Source organism: Hemicordylus capensis, chromosome 7 (assembly GCF_027244095.1).
Source record: "Hemicordylus capensis ecotype Gifberg chromosome 7, rHemCap1.1.pri, whole genome shotgun sequence".
Lineage (NCBI taxonomy): Eukaryota > Metazoa > Chordata > Lepidosauria > Squamata > Cordylidae > Hemicordylus > Hemicordylus capensis.
The window spans coordinates 25,356,056-25,367,975 of NC_069663.1; the positions used below are offsets into that span (position 1 = coordinate 25,356,056).

Consider the following 11,920-nt stretch of genomic DNA (forward strand, 5'->3'; position numbering starts at 1 on the left):
TGGTCTGACTCAGTATATGGTAGCTAGCTTCCTATGTTCCAAAGCTGGACTGGGCAGGGAGAGAGGAAATCGTTTTGATAGAACCAAAAAAAGCAGCCATCTCTCCATGTGTGTGTAACGAGGAGAGACCCAACTTGTCTGGTTAGTCTTCCATTCTTCTGTACATTTGCAAGGGACTCTTTTTCTTTCTGCCTGCAGGAGAAACAAGTGCCTCTGGACGTGTGAGGAATGCCCAGATTTTCATGCTCAAATCCAACTCCCCCATTTCCAGGCTCCGAGATCAAGGCTTTAGTGTAACCTACCTCGCAGGGCTGTCAGGAGGATAAAAGAGGGGCAGGGGAGAAGAACCATGCTAACGTCCCCTGAGCTCCCTGGAGAAGAGTGGGATATAAATATGATAAACAAATGAATAAAATCACTGTGATGTCTGGCGCTAAGGGGGTATCCCCTCCCACTCCCCCAATTCTACCAATTAAGCACTGTAACTAAGCTCTCACACATGCACCCCCATCAACTCATTTGGTGGTACTTGGCGGGCTGAAATTTCCCAACGGGACTGGCACGAAAGCAACTGCCACAATTAGCAGTAATTGGGCTGCATTTCTGACAGCCTCTACAGGGAAACTAACCTCCGGGTCAAGATTGATTGGCAGAACATAGCCAAAGGAAGTGGGTTAGGCTATGGTGGTGTGGGAAGGAAAACCCTTGGGAGACAGAGAGGCATCAGAAGAACTGTAGAGAGACTGGTATGAACAGTGGCCTTCTTATGCACAGTGACATCAGGGCAAGATCAGTGCTAAATTTGCACAAAAAGCCGACGTGCAGGGGCTCATGGCTGCTTAGATCAATAGATATTAATCTTGCATGCGGGGCTAGGATTCGAATTCTGCTTCAAAGACTCACTTGTGTGACCTTGGGTATGGCCTACACATGCAGTGGAATAAATCAGAAGAGGCGATAGAATGGATGATAGCACTTCAGATGGCAGATCACAGATTTGGATACTTTCCAACTTTTTAAAACACTCTACATAACGTACATAAGAACAGCCCCGCAGGATCAGGCCCAAGGAAGCCATCTAGTCCAGCATCCTGTTTCGCACAGTGGTCCACCAGATGCTGCTGGAAGCCTGCAGGCAGGAGTTAAGGGCGTGCCCTCTCTCCTGCTGTTACTGACCTGCAACTGGTACTCAGAGGCATCCTGCCTTTGAGGCTGGAGGTGGCCCATAGCCCTCCGACTAGTAGCCATTGATAGACCTCTCCTCCACTCTGCAGATGGAAAGCTAACATAGCAGGGAGCACAATGTGCTAAATGTTTTACCTGCAAAGAAGGTTTTTTGTTTTTTTTAACCAGAGAGTAGCATTCAAATATTGGCACTCCATCTCTGCAATCAGAAATGGTACAGTCCACCTCATTCTGTCGCATGTGTAAGTTTCACCCTCTCAGCCTCAGTTTCCCATTTGTAGAATGGAGAAAAAATGTGACTTTTCTCACAGGACCTTGTGCAGGGTGACAAACCCATGGCTGCAAAACACTTTCTACATGAAAAGTATTATACAAGCATCTTAGGAATCAATTAACCATCTCCATCTATCAAAAAATCTACATGTTCATTAGCCATGAGAACCACCCTTGTGGAGAGATTAAGATTACCCCTGCTAACCCCTACTTACCCCTGCTAACTGGGCAAAGAGGTACCTTTTAACGTGGTGATTCTCTTTATTTAGCAGGGGGAGAGTAACTGGCCCTATCCATCCCCAGCACAGCACCCCTCCAGTGACTGTTGCTGGTGTCTATCTTAGGTTTCTTTTTAGATTGTGAGCCCTTTGGGGACAGGGATTCAACTTATTTATTTATTATTTCTCTGTGTAAACCGCCCTGAGCCATTTTTGGAAGGGCGGTATAGAAATCAAATTATGAAGAAGAAGAAGAAGAAGAAGAAGAAGAAGAAGAAGAAGAAGAAGAAGAAGAAGAAGAAGAAGAAGAAGAAGAAGAAGAAGAATTATTGAAAGGCTGTGGCAGAAAAAGACCAAAATAATCCCAGTGGTAATTGGTGCCCTAGGTGCAATTCCAAAACAACTTGAAGAGCACCTCAACACCATCGGGGCCACAGAAATCACCATCAGCCAATTACAAAAAGCAACTTTACTGGGTCTGGGAACAGCCTATATTCTGCGATGATATCTATAATAACAGCAACAACATTGATAATAAAATTCAGCCATCTCAGGTCCTTGGGAAGGACTCGATGTCTGGATAAAACAAACCAGTCAATAACACCTGTCTGACTATGTAAACTATAATAATAATAATAATAATAATAATAATAATAATAATAATAATAATAATAATAATAATATCCGTGCTGTGAACCTTTAAGTCTCTGGTTCAAATCCTGCTTCAAATCTTGCTTCTTGTCATGAACTTCTCTCAAGCTCAGGGTAGAAGGGGACCTCTCAAAGCAAACAGCAGGCCTCTCCACCCACCATCTCCATCTGCCAGAAGATGCAAAAACTCAGACTTCTCGGCAGGCTACATTCTAGGCTACCAAACTGTTTCTTTCCTGCTCCGGCCCAAGCAGAGAGCACAGCATACTCACGTAAGAAGTGACCTAGTAGTTACCAGTCAGGAGTGCAGATTCCCTTCGAAGCATTTGAGGAAGCTCCCCATTTTAGTAAGTGAACTCCCCCACAAACACACTTCTCCCTGCAAAAGCATCTTTCCTCTCCCCCGCAAAACATTTAAGTGAGGAGCTGCTCCTCAAGCTTTCCCTCCATATGTAAAACACTTCGTAAAACACTTGTAAGCTTTGAGGAAAGCTCATTTTGCATATTAGAAGAGCATTTCTGAAATCTTATTGTTCGAGGCTGGGATTGGGTCTCTTATGCTAGCCTTTGGTGCCCAGGCCATTGAGAAGAAATCTCTGAAGCTTAATTATCTCAAGGCTCCTGTCTCCTGTCTCAAGAGCAGGGGGATTGGAAGGCAGAGTTTCGAGAAGGGGAAATACAATTTCCCCCATTCCCGGGAGCCAAAGCGTGGATTAGCTGAGCCAACCTCTGAGTGCAGAGCTCAGAAGAAGAGCCTTCTCTTGCTGGGCTAACCCCTGAGCTAATGGTTTCCAGTACATTACCTTTTCCAAATGTACCTGTGGAAATTGCTGCTGTGTTTCCAAATATATTGAAAATATTCTAGCTTACCTTCCGGTTATACTGATCTCTGGCCAGCGCAACGGCCATCTGTTTTTGTGTAACTGAATCTTTGACCCCCACTTGCACACATGCTGCAGCATAGCGAAATTCCGAACTCTTCAGCATTTGGGAAACGAAATTCGCTGTGGGGAAAGTTTACAAAGAAAGCTTTCAAAGTCTTTGCTTACATTATTTCACTAATGCTTACAACAGCCCTATGAGGTAGGTCACCAGTATGATATCCACAGTGCAGAAAAACAGTGGCTTGCTTAAGGCAACTAGAGAGCTCATGGCAGAGGCAAAATTCAGACCAGGGGCTTCCTGATTCATACCATAATCTCCTGGGACAACTCCCACCATCCCCTGGAGAGCATCTTCTTCTGCATGATCCCCACCGCACATTGAGGTCATCGAGAGAGGTCTGTCTCCAGATGCCACCAGCTCATCTGGCGGTGACCCAGGAGCAGGTCCTAGTCACTCCTGGGCTGTGGAACATGCTCCCTGTAGATATCTGTGGCATGACATCTTTGTCAGCCGTTAAAATAGCCCTTGAGACACACTTTTTCAGCCTGGCTTGTAGTAACTCTTGAATGTTTTAAATTGATTGACTCCTGGTTGTTTTAATCATTTGTTTTTGTTCCCCCCCCCACCCCGGTTTGTGAGAGCCTTTGCAGTGAACCGCCTAGAGCCTAACTGAGCAAAGAGACACCTTCCAAAGTGGTGATTCTTTTATGTTTAGCAGGGGGAGAGCAACTGGCCCTATCCAACCCCAGCACAGCATCCCTCCAGTGGCGGCGGCTGGTGGCTGCCTTATGTTTCTTTTTAGATTTCAAGCCCTTTGGGGCAGGAGACCATCTTATTTATGAATTGATTGTTTTTCTATGTAAACCGCTTTGAGGACTTTGGTTGAAGAGCGGTATATAAATAGCAGTAGTGGTGCTGGTGCCTTTGGAGTCAGGCGGCATGTAAATTAAATAAATAATAGTAATAATAATTGTTGTTGTTGTTGTTACTACCTCCCCAGTCACAATAGAAGCCATTGTGCTGGGGATGAGGGGAGATGCAGTCCAACATCTGGGGGGCCCAAGGTTGGGAACGCAACGGTGGCCCAACGTATTGTGGTGCCTGAGGTGAGGCGCCGAAAACTGCCTTGCCCCATGTCCCTGGTGGGGGTCAACCCCCTTCAAAAGCAACCCTCGCAAGCTGTGGAAGTGGCATCACGGAGCAGGGAGAAGGGAAGGTCGCAGACTCCTCCTCGCCTCCCACTACTTGCAATGCTCGAAAAGGTCAAACCAGCCCTGAAGAGCGACTGCGATATAGCAATGGTTGTTGCCCCCGTCATCTTCACTTCCCCTCATGAAAGGGCCACCCCTGAGGGCCGGAAACCACCCCCAAACCCCCAAGCCCAACCCCGCGCCTTAGGACTACACTCAGCTTGCCATAGAAATTCCCAGGGGCGTAGCTAGGGGAGAGGGGGCCGTGGTCATCCGTCTTTCTGGCGGCCCCCCCCAGAGTGAGGGGGATAATGAAGAAAACAGGGATTGGTGGAGCTGGAGGGCCCCCAGGAGCGGGGGGCCATGTTCTTTGAACCCTTTTGCTCAATTATAGCGACACCCCTGGACATTCCCCTACTTGAAGGTCCGGATGTCTTTTCCTTTTCTCAAAAAGCCGCTGTGTGGGGTGTGTGTGTGTGTGTGTGTGTGTGTGGTATATTTGGTATTTGGATCATGGCCACTTGCAGGAGGGGGGGCAGTTTAAGTCAGGCGACTGGCATGCAGGCAAGGAGGAAGATGCACCCCCTTCCTCCCACAACGCCACCCCCCCAATACAGATCTGAGTCGTCCCACCCCCCACACAGCCGCAGATGCTTTCTGAGCATCTTATTTATTTATTTATGTATTTATTTACTTACTTACTTACTTATTTACCATCCCCTCCAAAAATGGCTCAGGGTGGTTTAAGAAGGACGCCTGGAGCTAGTCTGGCCCTTCACGGCTATGACCTGATTTCAAATACATAAATAAACAAGCAAATACATAAATAAATAACCCAGGGGAAAGGTTCTGAAGGTTTAAAAGGTATTCCCAGAAGGAAATAACAAACTACCAAAGTGGGGGGGGGGGGACACAGTTGGGCTCTAGACACAGAGACTGAGAAGAACGGTAGCCGGGCCGGGCCCTGTCAGTTGAACCGCCAGCTGTGAGCTTTTGAACCGCCTTGTGGCCTTTCTTAGGGGCTAGGAAGGGGCCAGCCTGTCACTGACCTGTGGGCCAAAGGTGGCTTCCAAACCAGTATTAAAGGGCCAGGACCGTAGCCAATGGAGGGAGGGGGCAGTGGGCCCTGGCCTTCAACCCCTTCCTGAGTGTAACTTCTGTTTTTCATTTGTTCACCCAGGCTTTTCATTAGCTATTGTTTTAATTGTGTTGTAATAGTGTTCACGGTTTAAATTTTAATTGTTGAAACGTTTTAATCTCTCCCCCCCCGCCCCCGCCGGTTGTTTTTATTGTTTTGTTGTAAACCGCCCAGAGGACTTGCGTTTTGGGCGGTATAAAAATGTGTTAAATAATAATAATTAATAATAATAATAATAAACAATCCACCCTTTCTGTGAAGGTAACAGGCAAAGCGTGCACAGGCCATATTCTCCACACAAATTGCTGGCTGAAAAATAATAGAATTAAGCCACTTTTAAGTCGGCGAGAGCTATCTGGTTTTATTATCTGGCTACTTTGTCAATAATGGACCCAATCCATACAGCATTTCTGGCTACAGGGGGGCTGGCCAGTGGGGCCCCCTGGTGGCCACTTTAGTCAAGCTCCAACAAAGCAGTGGCCCACAGTTTCTGGGAGTGTATAGATCCCCTTAAACTTCTGAGGAGTCCCCCCCCACATTTTACTAAACTCTTCCCAAGTTCTTCTCTTCCCCCCCAAGTATTTCCTCTCTCTCCTCGTATTAAAATGTGCTTTTTCCCCCTCAGAAATACTTTTTCTCTCCTCCCCCCCCTAAAAAATGTCCTCCCTCTCCTCCCAAGATTTTTAAAGTGAGGAGTTGTCTTTCCTTGTTGCTGCACCCCTAGTAGTTTAACTCTTGAGGAGAATTTTTTTTCAAGTTTATTTATTATTTGTTTATTTATTTAACATATTTATACCCTGCTCCTCCAGTGCACTACTGCTCGGGGCGGCTCATAACAATAAGATAGACACACAAGATACAATAAAAGTAATAAAATTAATTAAACTAAACTAAACTAAACTAAACTAAACTAAACTAAAGTTGTCAGATTAAAAACCACAATCATTATTCAGTTCAAATTAAAGGTTATTTTAAAAGCTAAACACTGAAAATTATAAAAAGCTAAAGAACCTACCAGATATAACAAACAAAAATGGAGCATTTAAAAGCCTCCTTTAAAAGGTGTGTTTTAAGATGTTTTTTAAAAACACTGTGGGAGGGAGCATGGCGAAGCTCTTCAGGGAGAGTGTTTCAAAGCCGAGGGGCCACAACCGGAAAGGCCCTGTCTCTAGTCCCCGCCAACTGGATCTCTGTTAGTGGTGGGGCCATGAGCAGGGCCTGAGATGATAAGCGGAGGGCCTTGGCAGATTCATATGGCTGAATGCGGTCTGACAGGTACCCCGGCCCCAAGCCGTGTAGAGCTTTAAAGGTCAAGACCAGCACCTTGAACCTAGCCCAGAAGCGGACCTGTAGCCAATGAAATGAAGCTGATGGAGGATCGGTGTAATACTTGTGAAGCAATTTGCACCCTTCTGAACCAGCTGAAACTTCCGAACAGTCTTCAAGGGCAGCCCCACATAGACCGCATTGCTGTTGTAAGAACACAGACATCCCACACGTTCATGTCAAAGCCCTGGTGTTTATTTTGTAGGAGAGATATGCCATATCTTATTTATTTATTTACTTGTTTATTTGCTTGCTTGCTTGCTTGTTTGTTTATTTATTTATTTCATTTTTATCCCACTCTTCCTCCAAGGAGCCCAGAGCGGTGTACTACATACTTATGTTTCTTCTCACAACAACCCTGTGAAGTAAGTTAGGCTGAGAGAGAAATGACTGGCCCAGAGTCGCCCAGTTAGTTTCATGGCTGAATGGGGATTTGAACTCGGATCTACCCGGTCCTAGTCCAGCACTCTAACCACTACACCACGCTGGCTCTCTATGTAAAAATGCATATTAATTATGCCTGAGCATGTGGTTCCCATCGTCACACCCTACTAGTTGGCAAGTACCAGCTTTGTTAGGGAGGCTGACCGCTCGTGAGGATCTGTTTTGTGTCACAAAGTGTGCTTTTGACCCCCAGGTCCACTGACTGAAAAACAGAGACACTACTAGGCTACATGAACTGACCATGGCTGGATTAGGTGAAAACCATGATAATAATTTAAGGAGATGTTACATGTCCAACTGTATTTGTATACTGGCTCAGGCCAGTGGTCTTTGGAAGAAAGGCACAGGAGGGTGAAAGAAACTATGGCGTTAATTAGATTACAAATCATTTGGCTGCACTCAAATAACGTGGGTTCCGCAAGGCCTCTAGAGACAAATGCGTCAAATGAAAATCTATGCAGCAACGGAGAATATTCCAATGAAATAATAGGCAAACTTCTAAAGCCTTCCTCTGGTACGTTTTGGGTCTCAAAGGATGTTTGTAAGGCAGGTAATAAATCAGGCAAAGCAAAACATTAATAAACAAATAATATTACATGAGCGAAACAGGAGAGCCATTTGGAAGGGAGCCTAGTTAGAGATTCAGTTCTGGTCTAGAGACAAGAGGAAATTTGGGAGGAAAGATTTCAGATTTAGAGCTTGGAATTTGACATTCCAGTTTTTGTGAAGTGTAACCTCAGAATTTGAGTTCTTCAAGCTGGTTGGTATTCTGGTTTATTTTGATTTTGGCTGGTGTTGTGTTTGAAATCTCATAAGTCACCAGCTGTCAAGCACTACTAATACCATTGCATGTTATCGATCAGATTCCTCACACCATTGCATGCCAGTTACCAAACACTGTTGAATACATTTCCTGTTGGTACTTGGGTATCATGTCACTTTAGCATCTTAGGAGTCATTTTGAAAGTGATAGAGGTTATTAACACAAAGATACCTCTCCAAATAACAATAGTTGCCTCTCAGAAAATGACGTTTGTGTAAATCCGAATAAAGTTCTGTGGTTCTTTTAGTTCTCCCAGGCCATCCATCTGCCACAATTCAGAAGTGTGGGTGGGCAGCGGGCCGCTATGAAGTTCTGTGGCCTAGTAGTGTCTGTGGATGTATTTGCAAGACGAAATAAGGGGCCACCCAGATATTGGCAGCAATCTGCCCCTTTTAATGTGGATCTGACCCAGTCACATATAAAGCAGAGGTCAGGGTGTGTGCCTCTCTGATTTTAAGTGCAAAGGATCTCTCACTGCCCTACCCCCAGCTAACATCCCCACTTTCTGCCCCCCGGAGTAATTTTTCCTTCAGTTGAGCTTTGATACCAGAAGTGAGCCTAGCAGGTCGAGAAAAGATTTTGGTGAGCAGGGGAATCAGATGGGGAGAGGAAATCTGTGGTTGCAGGGAGGCATCAGCGTTCCTCACTTGCATGCCTCCATTCTGACCCTTATTTTCAGCTCAAGTCTGATGGTTTTTCTGAGCAGGGAGCAGAGAGTCTGGCATTGCACCATCTCAGCGCAAACTATATTGGCTTCCATTTGTCTCTTGCTGTCCCTTCCTCTCTCTCCCTCTCTCTCTGCTGCATTATCTCCCCATTGCTGTTGAAATGTGCCTGCAAGCTCTTTGGGGTAGAGATCTTCCCCTATGACATGCTGTGCAGAACTATTGTATTCACTGCCAATAATCCTGGCTATGTTGGGCTCCTGAGCTTCTGTTGAAAGACCATCTGTGTTTCTGACTTCAACCTGGAAGAAAAGGAGTGGGAAGTGATCCTAAAAAATATCCAGTAATTATTTTAGCCAGAAGAGTGGTGAGATTAACATGTACCGAACAGAGGGCCTTCTCAGATATGGTGCTCATCTGCGTTTTGATGTCAAGCAAATATATTTTTATCTGCCCAGACCAGAATATTAACTAGCTGGTTTTAATCTGCTTTTAATGCGTTCTTATTGCTCTGCTCTGTTGATTTATGATTATAACTGCATCTGTAGTCTTTTAATTTTATTGTGTGGTTTGCTGGCCACTCTGAGAACCAGTGCTGAAGAGCAGCGTACAAATTCCGCAATCAGTTAAATCAATCAATACAATAAAATGTCGTGCTGCTGTTTCTTGCCTGAGATCCAGCAAATACAGCCCACACGGAGTGCGTGAAGGGCACGAAATTGTCCCCCAAGTGTGTCGTAATTGAGGCCAGTTCTGCATGGGTTTTAAAGCACCCAGGAGTGCAGAATGTGGTAGCCAGTGAGGGGAGCTCACTGCTTCTGTCTGAAAACCACTCCTGTTCTCCAAGCCTCGTCAAAGATTCAAGAAGAAGCAAAAGCAAAGCAAAGCAAAGCGCGCACACACACACAAGCCACCATGAATTGCACAGGCAGATGAGTTGTTAAAATTGTATGCATTAGCTTGGTGGAGGGAATTAATCATTGATAACCTCTTAATCAAGGAGGAGGAACTGAAGGCTGGGATGGGGGTGCATCTACAGAGGGAGGAGGCACGAATGGGAGGGGCACCAGAGGAACGGAGGTGGGAGGGCAAGAGTCCTAGGATGAGAGAGCAAGAAGTGACTTCTTTGCACCAAGAGTTCTTCTCCGCTATCAGGAGATGACCAGCATCCCCAGGCAGGTGAAGATTTCCAAATTCACCTTGTGATTTCCATGGATACAGACATTTTGTGGCAGTGGCCTTGGGGGCTTGCGAATTGTGATGGAGAGCTACGACCCTTCCAGTTAAATTCTGAGTTTGGCCAAACCAGTCTTCCCTTCCTTCAAAGCTTTTGCACTGATTTTGAGTCTTCCACAGTTCAACTTGCCACCCAGAAGTTGTTAGGGACATTCCTAGACAGCTAAGTATATCATTCATTCATTCATTCATTCATTTATTCGATTTCTATAGCACCCTTCCAAATATGGCTCAGGGTGGTTTACACAGAGAAATAGCAAACAAATGTATATACAGTCCCTTTTTTAAAAAGAAGAAGCTTTAAGCTTACTTATACATATATATCTACACACACATATACATATACATATGATACTGGAGCTTCATGTCTCTATCGAAATCAATAATTGCTCCAAAATATTAAGTCAGATTTGCTGCAACAGCTTACAAAATGAAGAGAAGGGGGGGGGAGAAGCACCCCCTAGGCCAGGAGGCTGTCAGAAGTTTGGTTGTGCCTGAAGTGACCTGCTATGTAGACAGCGGGACAAATCGGAATCACTGTGGTGGGCAGTGCTGGCAGAAAAGTAGGTCAAAAACGGAGGATTAGGAAGCAAATTGAGCCCAGAGGAAAAGGAAGGAAGGAAGGAAGCAGAGAGAGAGGCAAGACCCAAGAGAGCGAGTGGGATTTGGAAAGGACAGTGAAACAGCCTTCCCAGGATGGCTGGGATGATGGGATCCCACGATGGAAACCCACCTGCCTTCATTTCCATTGTGGCCGTTTTACCCCCAAAGTCCCCAGTTCTGCCAAACTCCCTTGGCAGCAGGGGCGTAACTATAGGGGGGGCAGGGGGGGCATGTGCCCCGGGCGCCACCCTGGTGGGCCACATGGGGGGGGCGCCAAAAAGTGGCTCAAAAAGTGGATTAAAAAGGATGGCATGAATAAGGAGTCTTTAGCACTATCACCCTAGTCCCTCGAATTACTCTGGAGTCCTTGGTTTTCGGTTTGTTAAAATACAGTCACTCACAAGGGAAAGTCAGGAACAGAACCAGGGCGTGAAGGAAGGGCATCATAATCATAATCATCATCATTGCATCATAATTCTGATGTTTGAGATACAAGCCAACTCCACAGGGTTGTTGTGAGGAAAAACCTAATGTAGTATGTATCATCATTGCATCATAATTCTGATGTTTGAGATACAGGCCAACTTCACAGGGTTGTTGTGAGGAAAAAACACATGTGTGTCAGTCAGATGTATGTTGGGGGGCGGCGGGGGGGGCACGATGGGGAGGGGCACAGTTTCAGTGCTTGCCCCGGGCGCCGTTTTCCCTAGTTACGCCTCTGCTTGGCAGATAGATATTCCTTGTAGAAACAGAGACATGCGGGTCCAACATGAGGATACTTATGGGAAGGGCACTTTTCCTCTGCACATGCTCTACACAACTGTGTTTCTATGGGGTATGGCGAAGAGGTGAGGAAGGGGAGCTGGGCACTCCTCGGTTCATCTCAGCCACAAATGCATGAGGTGGCTCGTATCTCTCTGTCTCAGCGATATGGGGAAAAGAAAAGAAGCCTGCCTTGCAGGGTTATTGTAATGCCTGACTGCAACAAGAAAAGAGCACTATGCAGACATACGGACTCTCTGCATATGCAGACATGTTTATTATGCTGATGGCTGGACCTGCCGAAGGGCTCACGAGCTACAAAGAAACACCAGACAGACACCGGCAACAGTCACTGGAAGGAGGGCCCGTTCCTTTCCAGCCCCCGCGCGGGCGGCGAGCTTGCGGCTCCTACTCCATCCCTGCGGCGGCGGCCCTCCCGCCCCCCCCAGCCGCTCCGCTCCGAGGCATCTGCGGTGGGCTCGCAGCCCCTCCCCTCCCCTCCCCACTCCGCTCAGATCTGG

At 46.3% G+C, this 11,920-nt stretch overlaps 1 protein-coding gene across 5 annotated transcripts in view; it reads right to left on the reverse strand.

Moving 5' to 3' along the window:
• The window catches only part of B9D2 (B9 domain containing 2), a 31,601-nt gene extending 25,678 nt beyond the window's left edge, over positions 1-5,923 (reverse strand). The window contains exons 1-2 of one of the 5 annotated variants that reach the window (XM_053267103.1): positions 5,789-5,923; positions 3,198-3,331 (exon numbers count right to left, since the gene is read on the reverse strand). In XM_053267103.1, the coding sequence (XP_053123078.1) occupies positions 3,198-3,331; positions 5,789-5,828 (174 nt within the window). In that variant the 5' untranslated portion in view covers positions 5,829-5,923. Of the gene's footprint in view, positions 1-3,197; positions 3,332-3,520; positions 3,605-4,820; positions 4,962-5,108; positions 5,183-5,788 lie in introns of those variants that run through there. The other 4 variants (XM_053267105.1, XM_053267104.1, XM_053267101.1 and 1 more) reach the window with 4 other exon arrangements.
• Positions 5,924-11,920: the final 5,997 nt, after the last annotated feature.